The sequence below is a fragment of the Melospiza melodia genome, chromosome 1 (genome assembly GCF_035770615.1).
Source record: "Melospiza melodia melodia isolate bMelMel2 chromosome 1, bMelMel2.pri, whole genome shotgun sequence".
NCBI lineage: Eukaryota > Metazoa > Chordata > Aves > Passeriformes > Passerellidae > Melospiza > Melospiza melodia.
Window position 1 is genome coordinate 171,046,130 of NC_086194.1, and position 17,197 is coordinate 171,063,326.

Below are 17,197 nucleotides of genomic sequence, written 5' to 3' on the forward strand. Positions count from 1 at the left end.
CTGATTCACACCTGGGGAATTTTTGGGACAAAGCAAATTCCTGCCAAAAACTATTGCAGCTCTGTCTCCAATGCCCAGGAATCTCCACTCCCAAATTTACTGGGGTTATTACAGCAATAGAGGAGGAGAGAGAGCATCACTGTACATAGATATCCAAACTTAGACAGACCAGGCTGAATTCAATTTCAACCTCATTTGGTTTCCTGATGAGCATATTAATAAAAAAGCCAAAAAAGCAATAGGAAAAAAAAAAGACCTTTTAGCAGCCATAAGGGCAATAAAAAGTGTCAGCACCTTCCCAAGAAAGAAATACAACATGGAGTGGATAAAGCTGTGTTAGAAATGGCAGTCTGTTTCTGGACACCACCTTTTCCAGTGAAGTTTGGGACTTCTGCTATTAATATTGCAGGAAAGGAGTTGCAGAACCTCAGGAAAAAATGCTGGCTGGAGTATTTGAGTATTTAGCCTGTCTGGATGCTGATGCTGCTTCCTCCCTGGGGAGACAGCTCGATGAACCAAACCAGGATGCAGCCACCACACCAGACACTGGAAATATTCCAGCAAACCTGGAATAAGCTCTGATCTGCACTACCCCTGATTTCAGAATGAAACCATCCTGGCAGCACATCTGCCTGGCACAGCTGGACCCTGGGGAGCACTGGGATGTGCAGGTAGAGACAGCTCTGATGGAAAATCACACAGCTGCAGAAGGGCTGCTCCAGCCCCATCCTATTTCCCATGGATCCCCACTCAGCAAACATGGACAGATGTTCATACAAGGTCATGCAGAAATCCCACTGCTCAGTTTCAGTTGTATCTTGTTTCAGGTGGACTTTTTTGCAGGCACAGATCAAGAAAAACAGGCTGCAGATCCTATCCAAGCATTGGGTAGTGCCAGGACGGAAAGAACGGGATGCAAAGCACAGGGTGGAAGCCCAGTGGTGTAGAAAATGTGGAGGAAGACTTGCAGCACTTGCAGGAATTTCATAACAGAGCCAAGCCCTCCCTTATGGCTTGTTGGAGAAGCACTCTGCTCTCCTGACCAGAGAAGTGCTCTTGAGAAACTGAGGAAGTTTCAAAGCCACACAATTGGATTCAATCTACAGAATTAAAGAATCTTGGAAGCACTGTTCAGAGAATCACAGAAACACAGAATGTTTTGGATTGGAAGGGACCTGAAAAATCATCCAGTTCCACTCCCTGCCATGGGCAGGAACACTTTCCACTATCCGAGGGTGCTCCAAGCCCCATCCAGCCTGGCCTTGGACACTTCCAGGGATGGGGCAGCCACAGCTTCTGTGCCAGGGCCTCCCCATTCTCACAGGGAAGAATTCCTTCCTCATATCTCATCTAAACCTTCCCTCTTTCAGTTTAAAATCACTGATGTCTTGTCCAGGTCTGAACAGCTCAAACAAGAGCTGGTACAAAGTTTGAATGAGCCAGTAGCTGAGTTTTATTTTGTTAATAAAATGTTTTTCCCTCTGCCTCCAAAACCAAGAAAAGCTTTTGAAAGAGCAGCCAGAAGGAAAAAAAAAATGTTGAGCTAAATTCATTTCAGGAGCTGAAACTGAAGCACAGCGCAGTCCCTTCTCCTTTAGGAAAATACACTCATGTGGAAAGACATCCCAGAAGGGCAGCCCCAGGTCTGGGCACGCATTGGGAAAGTAAAGGGACCACAAGAACATTCATGGAATCACAGAATCACAGAATGGCCTGGGCTGGAAAGGATCTTACAAAACATCTGCTTCCAAACATCTGCAATGGGCAGGGACACTTTGCACTGGACAGTTTTCACCAGCAACATAAATTCTGTTTTGCTTTCCCTACCAAGGCACCTCTAGCGCACAAGCCAGCTCTGGGCAGAGGATCTTCTTAAACTACTTCTAATTCCACTGTAATTGAGTGGAAAATGAAGCAAGCTGTTCTGAGCTGTTCTGATATTTAAATGCATTTCCAGCTGAAATGCCTAAGGAAAGGTAAGTCTCTTTCATTTTTGATTTTCTGTCAAAGACTGGGACGGCCAGTATGAGTCTTATATGTTTGCATTAAAATTGCTTTGGATAACCAAGACCAGCAAATAAAATTGTAAAGAAAAAAAAAAAAAACCAGTTTATTTTACTCAAGATGTTTTTGTATTGGTTTGTTGGTTTTGTTGTTTGTTTTTTTTTATTTTCCTGCTAGAAGTTGTCACCTCACCCTCACATATTTCATTAAAATACTTATTTATTCCAATGGTTTTGCTAGTTATATAAATAAATGCATAACCACTTCCAATTCCTGAAATACTGAAATTATAGCAAAACGTTCATTATAATGTTAAAAGTGCCAAAAGGGATAGGGCAGAGGTTTTCAAAACAGTTTCAAAGTCAATCTGTGTTTGAAAGTTAATTCTCCTGGCAATTCCTTTTGCTATAAAATATGCTGTTCATTATTCTTTAATATGTTTTCTTAATTTAAGTCTTATTAATTCATTAAATCATCGCTAATATCTCCAAGAATTGGATGTAAGGCAGAGAAGATCCTCTGAATCTAGTGAAAATGGACTAACAAAATAAACATATAACTTTTGGAAGTTTTTCACAATAGCAGAGAAACAATATGAAATAATTCTGTAGATGCCACAAAAATGTTTTTGGGGTTGCCTAGTGAGAGAGATAATCTTATTATGATTTTTTTTATTGATTGCACTTAGACTTTAACTTCACTAAGGATTTATTAAATATGACACCCAATTCCTCAACTTCTGTGGACCATAAATTCAAGAAAATACAATGAGACCCAAGACTTAGAAGCCAAGTCAATCATTAATACCCTCAGAAATGTTTTACACAGCATTTGACAAGCCCCATTATTGTTTAGAGCTTTCTAAATTAGAGATAACTCCAGGAGGAAACCTTGGAGCAATGTTTGTGAACCCATATAAGCATGACAGAGGAAAGCTGCTACAGGAGGTCACATCTTCAGTCCTTCCTTCTTTGAAGCTTGGACTTGATGATCTTGGAGGTCTTTTTGAACTTTAATGATTCTGTAATATCACACTTGACAGTTTGTTTGAATTACTGAATGTGATCTGGCCCAGCCCTTCATTTTGAGACTTCAGCCTTTGAATAAACCATTCTTAATATTGCATAATAGCTTTGAATGTCCCCCAAAAATTAAACAATTTTATTCTTGTTTTCTTTCACTGTTTTTAACTCTTTCTAGCACTCTTTCCTGAGGACATTTAAATGTGTGATTTTGGACAGCGTTGCCACAACCAGACCTGGACAATGCAATGACCACAGGTTTCAATTCCCTTCAGCAAAGCATTCCAAGTACTGGAATTAATTTAAGAAACCAGTGCAAAACCAAAGCAGTTCTCAGACCCCAAGAGAGCAGGACTAATCACCTGCTCAGTGTAAATTAACACCAAGGGCACTCCCTGTGTAACTCAGGAGTTTGTTCTGTGCTTCAGCTCTTTGCAGGCCTCGAGATGTGGGGCCGGCAGTGGATTCCTACCCACGGTTTGGCACCAGACCGGGGGCTGCAGTGAGCCCACACGGTGCTCAGGTGTGTTGGGGTTTTTCACAAAGGGATGGGACTGTTTGGACACCTTCCTTGAGCTTTATTGCAGCATCAGCCTCATAACATGGTTGAGACAATAGAAAGACGGCAGCAGCTCACGTCCTGCCAGCAGCAGCCAAAGATTTCCTTGTTACAGAGCATTTTAAAAACTTTCCAGCCAAAAGCATATTGCTAAAGCTTACAGACAGTTGTTCTAGCCAATCACTAAAAGTACACATGCACCTGAGTCACACAATGCTTGCTTGTATTCTTTCTATTAACAATTCACAATACTTCATTATTAAGCTTAAAACCTTCTACTATCTTGCTAAGTATATTAAGTATATTTTTTTGCAGAATTAAGGTCTATCTTAGCCAAGCCTAAAACTCAAGCTATTGTTTCATGGCCTTGCTTGCTGTACAATTGTAACTTTTTCTACTTTCAGACTTTGCAGCTGCAGCTAGCTCTAAGTTTTCTGTTCTTTCTGTTTCTAAGGCCTGCTTTTACAGCTTTCTGGAAATCTTCTTACCTTTACTATTTCCCACATTTCCCCCTCTGGGTACAAGCACAAAGAAACTCTCTTAACTTTGTTGCTTATTGACTACCTTTCTAGAAATCTTCTTACCTTTGCTATTTCCCACAGTCAGGCCTTGGTGCTGGCTTTTACCTGAGCTTTTGAGTGAGTTTTGCCCCAAAACCAGAGCTTCTGCCAGCCCCACCCCACCAAAGGAGTCACCATCATCTGAACATCCCCTCCCATGGAGCACAGGAGCTCTGTGACTCTGCCAGACTTGGAGACAACCATGAACTCCATGATGTGTTTTTAAAGAAAAATCATTTTTCTGAACTGCTAGAAAAAGAGGGAAATCGGATGGGAATGGACAGAAGGGTGGTTCATCTGTAAGGAGTATTGGATATTTGGGAAAAAACTCTTCACCTGAAGTGCTGTTAAGCCCTGGAGCAGGGAAGGGGCTGTGTCCCCATCCCTGCAGGGATTTACAAGATGTGTAGATTTTGGGGACTTGGTTTAGTGGTAGACCTGGCAGTGCTGGGTTAATTGCTGGGTTTGAGGATCTCAGAGGGCTTTTCCCACCTAAACAATTCCATGACAAGTCAGTGGCACCACTGGCACATGACTTTCCACCCAAGGGCTGGTTGGTGCAGCACAGAGGCAGGTGAGTGGTAGAGATGGGAGGGGAAAAGAAAATTATAGACCTGATTCCAGGAAAAAAAATGTTAGAAAATATAATTTAACAATTGCTAAGTATTAAAATGATAATTAGGTGATTTATACCCAGAGAACACTGCCAAGGACAACTTGCAGGGACCAATCTCATTCTGTTCAGTGACAAGATAACCAACCTTATCCAACCAGGAGAAAGACTCACGTGTGATATATCTTGAGTACAACCCTGGCCAGAGTCCCACACAAAATCTTCAGGAGAAACTGAGGGGGAAACGGTCTAAATGAAGTCACAGCCAAATTAAGCACTGACCCAGCAGTCCCTTGAGCTCACCTGGAAGCAATGCACTGCTGGAATATGAAATTAACCTTACCTTTTCAGAGCTGGCATTTAATGTCCAGGTTACAGTAAGGTTAATAAAAGCAGTGTTAAAAATTTCCTGTCTTGTGGCATTTTAATCCAAGTTATTTAAATTCCCTGACCTATATGCCTCCTCGTGTAAGGCAGGTTTTGTTCATTTTCCCCACAAAAAGATGGTTTTGGGAAGGTAGGTTGAGCATGGTAGAGAGTGCAGGTTGCACATAGGAGGGTCCAGAGTTCTCTACTGCTGTACAGTGTTTGCTCTCTGTTTATCTTAGACATGTCACATTGCTTATAAAGGAGTATTTTTAAGTCAATATTTTCCATTTCTCAGGTTTAAACTTAAAGCAAAAAGCAAGAAGAAAAAAAAAACAACAACCCTGCTTTCTAATTTGTCCATGCAACACCAATGCCCAGATGAAGCCCAGAGAAACTCCTACAAAGAAACAGGGAACACATGGATTTACAATGATTTTGGGCATCAGAATGAGGATATGAGAAGCAGATGTTGCTGGAGGAGGTTGTAACTCCCAGCTGCAAAGCAGGGACATGGATTATGCCACCTCCTGCCACTCCTGGCTGTCCCTCAGTGGCTGTGGGACAACCAAACCCCCAAAGTACTTTACTCCAGGTAATGCTGGTGATCCTGCTTGTGACACACCTTAGGGTGCTCTTTGGTTAAGGCCACAGAACATCTGAGCTCTGCTGAGCTTCTCTCTCCCTCCTCCTAAAACCTGCCAATATTAAAATAATAATATTGAAAAAAAAAAACTTGGTTTTGTTTTGCCCAAGAAATCCTGGATATCCACCATCAAAACCAGAGTCTGAACTAGAGTTTTCTGACACCAAGGTGTGCAGAGCAAACCAAATTTCTGAAATCACTGCCTCGGGATCCTCCCCAAACTCTGCAGATGGAGTCTGTGGATCTCCCTAATTAGGCTGGTCAGCAGCATTAACCTCCACATGGCCTGAGGACGGGCTCTGAGTCCATCCATCATCACACCAGCCCAGAGCCAAGGGGATCACCTTCCAATAATTAAACTTTCCCATCCTGGCTGCACATTTGGATTGAGCATGGAAGAAGCAGAGCCAAGGCAAACAGATGCATAAGCACAGAGGAAACCCCCATGGCAGTATCACCCCTCATTAAACAAAACCAAACTAAACCTGAGCCCTCTTTTTTTTGCTCTCTGTATTACAGATGAAGCAATTCCACCCCCAACACCTTTACTGCAGCTGTATCTCAGGGTTTTCTGTTGGATATTGAATATTATCACTGGACCACTGTTGGACATTTATCTGCAGGGACACCTGGTTTGATTTATTTATTATCTACAAAGAGAGGGGGAGGTTTAAAGCACACACAGAACATTCCCATTAAGGTCTGTCCCTGCTGAGAGCAGAGACACAAATGCTGGTGGGAAGGCCATGCTCCTTTGTTCCAGCCACACCATGATCTAATACAAAAGGCAATTTTTCTTCGCAAGCCAGTCATTGTCCAGGAGCAGGAGGCAGATAATTAGTGCTGCATTAACCTCTCCTGGCACTTAATTAATGGAATATTTGGGGATGCTGTGACAAAAGGCATCCAAAGTGTCCATCTTCTGTGGCAAAGGGACACAGGTTCAGACGAGCATGGAACAGAATCACTGGATGCCAAGTTGGAAAGGAACCTCAAGGTTCATCTGATCCAACCTCTCCTGGCAAAAGCACAGCCTGGACAAGATGGCCCAGCACTCCATCCAGATGAACTTTAAAATTGTCCAGCATTCAGGAATTGTTACAGACGTCTTTTATGGAAAATCCTTTCCTTAGGATTTTTCCTCCTGAGAAGCTGAGATTCCTCAGGAACAAAATGTAAACAATGATTATCTGCTGCTGTGGAATGCAACAGGTGCATCTGTGATTGGCCCATGTTGGTTGTTTCTAATTAATGGCAAATCACAGCCCAGCTGGCTCAGACAGAGAGCCGAGCCACAAACCTTTGTTATCATTCTTGGCTATTCTATTCTTACTTAGCCTTCTGATGAAATCCTTTCTTCTATTCTTTTAGTATAGTTTTAATGTAATATATATCATAAAATAATAAATCAAGCCTTCTGAAACATGGAGTGAGATCCTCGTCTCTTCCCTCACCCTCAGACCCCTGTGAACACTGTCACATGGAATCCACCACTTCTCTGGGGACCTTATTCTAAAGGCTGATTGCTCTCATTGCAAAACATTTTCCTCTTGTCTGAGTCTCTGATAATCTCCCCAGGAGTAACCTGCACCCAATACTCCACATCTTTGCCATGTGAAAAGAGAATCTTCATGTCATTTGTAGCCACCTTTTAAATGCTGGAACAAAACGAAAAGGTCTCCCCTAAACCTTCTTTTCTCAAGGTTGAACAAACTTCTGACTGAGACACAGAGAAAGGAAACTTCTCCAAGAAGCCTTGGCCAATGCAAACAGGTCCCTCCCCTTGCAATCTTTTCCACATGGATGCTTAGCTAAGGGACCAACCAATTTTGGCTGGTTGGGAAAATCCACACTGAAGGACCCTGGAGATGCATCCATGGCAATGCCACCAGACAGGATGTGCGCAAGCCTGGAGGGGAAACCAGCTCTCAAGTCTAAGCCATAACCCAGAGCACCAACAGGCTCTGCTGGGCAGACAACACACTGTGGCAGCTTCAAAATAACTGAATTTTCCACACCAGCTCCTCTTTGCCATCCACTAAGGGTGGCTTCAGCTGCCAAGCTGAGGACAAGCTGGGAAAAATAAGGGATGTCTTCAAATATTTAGAGATTTCAAGTGTCTTGAGTTATTCTGTGAATTTTTATTAAAAACAGAGGCTCTTTCATACAGCACAATAAACATTTTTTTAATGGTTTTTTTTTTCAATCGAAGCTACAATGCATTGACATCCATTGTTTGTCTAATCCACATTTCAATTCTGTTTTCTTACGGTTCTTTGATTGTGCCCAAGTATCCTATTCTTCCTTACTTTTATGCCTTTAATTTTGCCTTGCAGAATAGCCTAAAAAATCACTATTTACAACTGAACAGACAACTTGTACTTACTTCAATACCTTCTTCCTATTCAAAGAAAGAAAAAATCAAAATTAAACCCAAATTTCTAAGAAGAGAGAAAGCCAAGAGAAACCTCTGTTTTTTAAAAATATATATATATTTCCATCCAGGGAGAACCCCTATTTATGAAACAAAAAAAAAATGTTCCCAAAGAACATTTGCAACCCTCAAAACATGAACACCAAATCAGGCTGTGTTAGTGAGTATTGAAATCAAAGGCTAGTGGAGAGTGTGGTGATGTCCTTCCCTAGTGAAAAAAGGAAAAGATACCCTTTTCCCTTGTTACCACAGCAAGCCAGATCCAGGAACAAAATGAAAGATAAGTTCCAGATAAAAATACTTGCTCAAAGCCAGACTAGATGAGCCCAGATCAACCCTAGAGCTGGTCTGGCCTCTGCTTAAAAAAAACAACACAAAGAGAGAATCCAGGGCCATTTTCAAGCCACTGTTTAAGGTTTCAGCATTTCCTGAGTGAGTTTTTGATCCTGTTTGCCACATCCAAGCATGTTTCCCAAATTCAAGCAGCTTCCACATCAAAGTTATCCTGTGGGAAAGCACAGCCCACTGCATTTTGTACATCCTCTCATCTAGTCCCTCCATCTGCCAGCCTGAGAACAACCATTGAGACAAACTTCTTGTAAAGGTGATGGGGAGATGACAAAAGACACAAGCCACTTTAGGGAATATTCTGCATTTCTCCTTCTGGTTCCCCAAAATTCCCTCCAAGACCCCCATTAGTGCTGCTCCCCCATGCCACAGCCTCAAATTCTGAGAGTGGTCAGGCCTCAATCACACAGATCAAAATGCAAACGTTTGGGTTTCACCTTTGAAAATCGGTGTCAGGAATGACCCCTGGTGAGGGTGTGACATTTACACAGCAGCCACAGTGAACCTGAGCAAGTCAAACTTCAGCCCTCAGGTGGAATAAATTACAGCAGGGGATCAATACTTCACCTAGAGGTTGATAGCCTTGTCTGGAAGGGCCTCCAAATGGGTTCCTGCTCCCAAATCCACTCCCATCAATGGATCCATAAGACATTTTCTGGATAGTGATGGATGCTGGATTGCACTTCGAACCTAAAAAACAGAAAAAAAAAAAAAAAAAAAGACAGGCACAGCCCTGTTAAAAGTCAGTTAAACCCCAATAGCCTAAGGAAAAAATAGGACTGAGAAGGAAAATAAAAGACACAGAGCAATCTCCAAACTTCAGGATGCCCACCTGCAAAAAAATTAAAAGCACTAAAATCCAGGTGTTCTGGACTGCAAATGGTTTTGAGGGCAAGCAAGTCATTTGACCTCCCTGCGTCTCATTTTCTCCACTGATTCAGGGCAACTTTTAATTCCTTGCTGTTCACAAAGTGCTTTGAGATCCTGAGCTGGAAGGTAAAGACTTAAACACTCGATCAAAAAAAAGGTGATGCTGTCTCCTGGAACATTACCAGTACACAGCTGGCTGGAGTTTATCCATCACACTGCCGCCCTGATGAACTCTCAAAAGAGACAGTTTGCTGTTATAAGCTCTTGGGCCTCCAGCAGAAATATTGGAGCCAGATTTATTTTGCCTTGCTGGTTAAAAAAAAAAAAATAAAAAAAATCTGCAAGGCCTGAGGAAGCAGCAGCAGAATGAAATAAATGCAGCAACCAGGGGAAGACAACTTCTTCCTCCTTATCCACAGAAATGCCTCACCAGACATCCTCCAGCATTTCAACAGTGTCCAGGGCTTTTGTATCAAAATAGTTCAGCTCAAAGGCATGGAGATGATGGCAGCAAAGGAAGAGAAGAGATAAAGGTGCTGCATGCGCTGGGAAATTATACAGGACCAAACCCAGCCGCTGCTTTCTTACACCAAGGCTATGAAAAAACCACCCCAGACTGGTGTTTCTACCACAACAAAAAAGTTACAATCTTGCAAGAATAGCAACACTTTTGGTGAGATGGCAAAATCAAAATGGTTTGGCTTGGCAGGGACCCTTAAAGGTCATCCAGTCCAACTTTAGTCTGAAATATTTCTAGTGAAGTTCCAGTATTTTACTCACCTCACCATAAACTAAAATTCTTCATTATAACTACTCTGTATCTACCATTTTTCTTAGTTAAAAACCACTGTCCTATCACTACAGGTGCTGCTAAAAAGTCTGTCCTTTTCTTTCTTATATTAAACATTGCATCAAGGAATCCCCAGAGCCTTCTCCTCTCCAGGCTGAACAACCCCAGCTGTGCAGCCTTTCCTCACAGCAGAGCTGCTTCATCTCTCTGATCATTTTGTGGCTCCTCTGGTCCTGCTCCAACTGTTCCATGTCTTTCTTGCACTGAGAAAGATGCTGGGGTGTTAGGCTGGATGACATGAGCTGTGATGCTTCATTCTGGGCTTGGATATTTAAATTTCTCATGTTCTGGACCAGACATTTTCCCTCTGACAGAGAGCTGGCAGTGGCCTCCACTTTCTGTGGTACATGACCAGGTGTTACATGATGTCCTAATTGACAGATATCTGAGGAAAAGTCGATTTTGGGGTGCACTGATAATTATACTTGCTGCTATTCCTTTGGTTTGTCCTCCATGCAAAGCAAAGCACCAGAAAATCCCAGTTCTGCACTGTACTGGGAACAGCCTGATGGCCTCAGGCACCTGTTGTACTTCATTCTCCTTTTTTTTCTTTCTTTCAGACTTTCAAAACCAAGCAAAAAAAAAAAAAAAAAAAAAAAAAAAAAATCAGCGCTGAGATTCACCAGACAGCGGAACTCTGGGACCAAAAGAAATCACTCACCATCCTCCCTTAATTGGGCCAGACACATGAAAAGAGGATGAAAGTGCAATTGCCTTGACAGAGCAATGGTTGGGAGCTAAATCCATTAAAAGTGGAGAAAATCCAGAGTGCAGCTTCCCCTGCCAGCCTCAGTGTGCCACGCACACACATAATTGGCATCCCAGGCTGCAGGTGCCCCCAGGGCAGAAATCCTTCATTTTAGGGAAACAGCCTTCAGCCCAAACTTGTGGAATTTGAGCTGTGAGAGCCTGAGCAGTCAGAGAAAAGGTGAAGGTGTGTGTTGGAGTGTGCTTGAAGGAGACAGGAAATGGAACAAACAGGAGGAAGCAAGGGGCAAACTTGTAAGCCAAGACACTCAACAGCAAAACAATCCATCAAAGCTGCACAACCATGAGTTCCATGGAAATACACCCTACAATTGTACTTAAACCACGAGCTCCATGAAATACACCCTACAACTGTACTTAAACCATGAACTCCATGGAAATACACCCTACAACTGTACTTAAACCATGAGTTCCATGGAAATACACCCTACAACTTTACTTAAACCATGAGCTCCATGGAAATACACCCTACAACTGTACTTAAACCATGAGTTCCATGGAAATACACCCTACAATTGTACTTAAGCCATGAGCTCCATGAAATACACCATACAACCATACTTAAACCGTGAGTTCCATGGAAATGCACCCTATAATTGTAATTAAACCATGAGTTCCATGGAAATACACTCTAAAATTGTACTTTAACCATGAGTTCCATGGGAATACACCCTACAATTGCACTTTCTCCCAGGAAACCTTAGAGCAACTTCCAGTAGCTCAGGAGGGTCTGCAAGAGAGGTGGAGAGGGACTTTTTAGTAGGGCATGGAGTGGTAAGACAAAGAGTAATGGCTATGAACCGAGAGTAGGTTTAGATTGGATATTTGGAAGAAATTCTATATTCAGAGGGTGGTGAGGCCCTGGAACAAGTTTTCAAGAGAAGTTGTGGCTCTCCCATCCCTGGAAGCACCCAAGGCAACGTTGGACAGGGCTTGGAGCACCCTGGGATAGTGGAAGGTGTCCCTGCCCATGGCGAGGGGCTGGAAGAAAAGGATCTTTGATGTCCCTCCCTACCCAAACCATTCTGTGATTCTGCGGTGTCTTGGTGGAAATTCTTGATCACAACCACTAAAGCCTACAAGACTCGTCTGTGATGGACTTGGGAACAAACCCCAGCTTTCCCAGGTCTCAGGGGAGCTCAGAACTACCAGCACAACCTTCATCACAAAATGCAACCCAAGACCCAAAATTTACCTGGGAAAATATGGGCACATGGAAGACAGTTATGAGAAAGTTTTTGGGCAGAAATAAGGAATATTTTCTTTTTCTCCCACAGTTTAAGATCACTGCAGGGATTTGGGACAACTAAAGAGCTTGAAAACAGCCTCTGTACACAGATTTTTCCTGACTCACCCTCTCTCTTTAGAGATAAGCAAGTGGAAACATTTCTTGCCATGACTTCCCCAAGGCCACAGACATCAAACACGGAGGGAAAGTCTCCACCCTGTTGTAAAATGCCTTGATTACAACTGGGCAAGTGTTGTTTTGGCAAACAGTGAATGCATCTATTTTTTCTCCAACAGAGTGGTGTGAAAGGGGGAGAGAAGGGGGGGTTTTAGAGCACTCCAAGTGTTTAATGTTGATTTATCATTTTCAGGACGTGTTTCCATTTTAAAGCTTTTTCTCCTTGTAAGGGAGGAAAAATAGAAAGAATTGAAAATGAAATATTTGGTTGTAGCTTAACCAAACCTTTTTAGCAGCAGCCACCTCCCACCTCATCCTACCAAGCTATTGAAATATCCCTTATTCATACAGCTCTGGAGCCAAATTCTTACCCCACAGTAATATATTTACAAGAAAATTTAAGAGCCGATCTAAACGCCTTTAATTTGATTGGCAATAAAAGCATTTCCCTCCCCATCCCCATGGCACTTCCCAAGTCTTTTGTCTACTGCTCCTCAGGGAAACTTGTCCAATTTACTGTGAAGGCAGTTTGTACAAATTGGAACAAGCATTTCCTAACCTACTAGACACAGAAAAAAAAAAAAAAAAGAATAAGAAAGAAGAAAAAACCTTTTATCACAGCTTTATCCTCATCAACTGAAATACAAATAAAAAAATAAACACATCCAAGCCAGACTAAAAAGGGGCATGAATTTGTATTTTAATGAAATTAGGTACTTGCTTTGTATATCCTGTACACAAGCCAATCATGCCTGACTAGAGTAGCAGGATGTAGGACTTCAAGGAAAGAGTTTGTCCATATATCTTGGACTGGGAAAGATATTGGCAAGTAAAACCATGCAGGCAAAATTAAATTTTAGAGCTCTACATCCATCAGTTTCCATTTAGAGACACTTGGATGAGCAGCATTAGTGGTGGGAATGAAAGGTGAGATTTCATAATGGAAATAGTAATAATAATAATAATAATAATAATAATAATAATAATAATAATAATAATAATAATAATAATAAATCTCAATAATTAAACCATTCTTATTTAAACCTACAAGCTTTCTCACTTTTACTAATCCACTTCATTTCCATCAACCTGCTGGGGACTGTGGAGGGAGTGGCTGTGTGGAACTTATTTGCCAGCTGGAATTCAACCACAACAGCACTTTAGACAATTTATTTATATTTAAAGTTGAGATTGGCTGAGAAAGACATGAGCTGGAACATTTATTTCCAGGCAATACTGGAAAAAAGTGGGGAAGGAGGAGAGACATGGACATATTGGAGAGAATCCAGTGAGGGACCATAAAGATGGTAAAAGGATGGGATGAGGAAAGGCTGAGGGAGCTGGGGCTCTTCACCCTGGAGAAGAGAAGGAAGTGGTGGTATTAAACTGTCTCAATATCTGATGGAAATAAGCAAACATGATGGAGCCAGACTCTTAACGGTCTTAACAGGACAAAAGGTAAGAGGGATTGAAATACTGGAAATTCCACTTCAAAAAAGAAAAATAAAAACTGCTTGTTTTGGGGTTGGAGTGGCTTTTTTGCTTATTTTGTGGGGTTTTTTTATAGTAAGAGTCATCAAACATCATAAGGCTGCACAGAGAGGCTGTGGGGTCCCCATCCTTGGGGATGTTCAAGCCCTGAGTGACCAGGTGCCAGAGAAACCTGCTCCAGGCGACCCTGCTCTCAGGAGGGAGTGGGACAAGATGACCTTCAGATGTTCTTTCCTGCCTATGGGATTCTGCAATTCTCCTCCTGTGATGCCTGAAAGAGCATCAGAGCCATTCATGGCCCTCCTGGCAGACTGGAGGGTCCTTACTGTGCCTATTTACTAAACCGGTGGAGAAATGGGTAAGAAAATTGCAAATCCACCAGTTTGTTTTTTTTTTTTTTTTTTTTTTCTAATTTCCTGTAAAGACAGTGGAATAAAGCCACTGAAAGTAGGGTGAAAATCAGAACTGCCAGCCACTATGCAGCTGGCAAGAAGTCATATCAAACCAAGCTTCAAATCTTTATAGAAGTTAGCAGACAGTGGGTGCCTGTTATGGTCTCGTGTCTGCATGGCCAAAGAAATTGATAGTAGGTATAGCAATTTATTTTTCTTTTTAAGTAGAAAATCATAGAATCACAGAACTGTTTGAAGGGCTCTAAAAACCCTCTACTTCCAACCCCCTGTCAGGGGCAGGGACACTTTCCACTGGACCAGGTTGCTCAAAGCCCCATCCAACCTGGCCTTGAACAACTACGGGGATGGGGCAGCCACAGCTCCTCTGGCCAACCTGTGCCAGGGCCTCAGATCCTTCACTGTAAAGAATCTTTTTCTAATACCTAATCTAAAACTACTCTCTTCCACCATTAAACACTCCCAGTGGACTGTTGTCCTACCCAAAGAACAGTCTGGGTGGTGTCCACCAAGCTCTGCTCTCTCCACGAGTATTTTGAGCAGTGAGCTGGGTGGTGGAACTGGATTTATCCTCATCCAGTGCACACACAGCACCCAACAGGGGAGTGAGATGACAGCTCCAGCCTCCAGAACAATCTTAACAAACCAGAAGGAATGTTCAACAAAGAAAATGAGGCTCTGCACAATCCAGGTTGACTGCAGGGGCCTGAATGTAGAAAGAACAAAGGAGAGCACCAACAGGGGATGGGGAGCTGCTGGCCAGTGCTGCATGGAGGGATGGATGGATGGATGGATGGATGGATGGATGGATGGATGGATGGATGGATGGATGGATGGATGGATGGATGGATGGATGCCACAGGCTTCCAGCTGAACACAGATCTGCAGTGACATTTCCTGTAACAGGGGCTGTGCAAATGGGATTACAATCTTCTCAACAAGGGAAGCAAACCTTCTGCTTGACCCCACACTGTGGATTCTCAGCTGTAAGCAACAAATTCTGCAGCAAAGATTTTTATTGTCAGAGACTGAAGAGAGTCTGGAGGGAACTGGGAGAACGACAACAGGTCAAGAAAACATAGCCTAGGAAAGATTGAGTAAATGGGGTTGCTTTTCCTACAGAAGTGAAGATTGATGGGAAGACTCAATCCTTCAATTCTGCAAGGCTGCTGCAAAGACACAGGGAGGAAAATATTATTTCCATTCTTTTTGAGCAAGACAAGGGAATAGATCTAAACCAAAGCTGGAGAGATGAACGGAGACATTGGGAGAGCCTATGAGGAAGGATAGAGAACCTCTGGGAACAGGCACCATGGAGAAAGATCTTCTTGCACCTGGAGGTGATAAAACCACTCAATAATGGGTCCAGTCCTGTTTAACATCTCCATTGATGACCTGAATGAGGGGGCAGTGTATCCTCAGCAAGTTTTCCTGTCCCACCAAACTCAGAAGAATGGCTCCAAGCCCAATCCAGCCTGACTGTGGGCACTTCCAGGGATGGGGCAGCCACAGATTCTCTGAAAAACCTGTGCCAGGGCCTCACCACCCTCTGACTACAGAATTTCCTTCTAATATTAAATCTAAGACAGCTTTCTTTCAGTTTGAAGCCATTACTCCTTGTCCAAAGTCCCTCTCCAGCTCCTCTGGAGCCCCCTCTGGCTCTGGAAGGGGCTCTGAGCTCTGCCTGGAGCCTTTTCTTCTCCAGGCTGAAGAGCCCCAGCTCTCTCAGCCTCTCTCCAGAGCTGCTCCAGCTCTCTGATCCTCTTTGTGCTCTCCTCTGGACTCACTCAGGCAGCTCCACATCCTTCTTATGTTGATGACCCCAGAACTCCAGGTCTCTCACCAGAGCAGACCAGAGGTTCAGAATCCCCTCCCTCACCTGCTGCCCATCCTGCTTTTGACACAGTCCAGGACAGGTTTGGCTTTCTGGGCTGTCAGAGAACCATTGCTGGGTCACACTGAGCTTCTCATCCACCCACAGCCCCATGTCCTTCTCCTCAGGGCTGCTCTCAATCCATTCTCTGCTCAGCCTGTGCTTGTGCTTGGGATTGTCCTGACCCAGGTGCAGGAACTTGCACTTGACCTTCACTGGGTTCACACAGCTCCCCCTCTGTGTCCTGTCCAGGTGCTCCATTCCCAGCTCTAACACCACCTTGCTGACGGAGAAGCGCCTTCCCTGGGGGCTTCAGAACTCTTTAATGATGACACCTCAATTTCTGGATGGCCCACCTGAGACATATTTTTTCTGAGGTTTTTTAACCAGATAAAATCCTTTGACCAGCCTGACCTTCATAAAGAGCTTGCAGATAATTTCACATAAATCATCTTTACACATCAACCCCTTGAGCCTCTGGCCAGCGCAGGTCACTCTTTCCATAAGAGCCTCTCTGAGGCTCCAGTTAAGGAAGGACCATCCCCAGCCACTGTTAGGAGAGCTGTGTCTTCCCAACCCCTGAATTTTGCTGTTTGATCTCTCTTTTGCCTTTTAACCTTCCCTCAGATGAACTAAACAGGTTGACCTCCTTTCATTTCTCACTGGGAGTTTTGTTTACACAGGAGCCACAAGGAAGAATACTCAGAATTTCCTTGCTTTCCATAGAGCTGCCTCCACTTCCCTGCCTGTAAAATGGGCAGAGCTCTCCTGTTGGTAGAGTACTAGAGGCTCACAGAATAATTATAAAAATAAAATTAAAAAGGAACCTTTTAAAGGTCTAGAACAACCCTCATGCAATGAGCTGGGACATCTTCAGCCAGGAATAACTTGGTGAATATGGAAGTTTTTGAAGTCATGAGATCAAAGGGCATATTTGCAAAGCCTTCTGCTTAGGGTTGACTCTGTCACTTGTGTCAT

The 17,197-nt window shown here is 43.1% G+C and overlaps 1 protein-coding gene across 3 annotated transcripts in view; it reads right to left on the minus strand.

The window, feature by feature from the left end:
* Nucleotides 1–17,197, minus strand: part of TSNARE1 (t-SNARE domain containing 1) — a 469,351-nt gene that overhangs the window by 359,744 nt on the left and 92,410 nt on the right. For all 3 annotated transcript variants that reach the window (XM_063174900.1, XM_063174910.1, XM_063174890.1), the window contains exon 4: nt 9,120–9,242. In XM_063174900.1, the coding sequence (XP_063030970.1) occupies nt 9,120–9,204 (85 nt within the window). In that variant the 5' untranslated portion in view covers nt 9,205–9,242. The remainder of the gene's footprint in view (nt 1–9,119; nt 9,243–17,197) is intronic.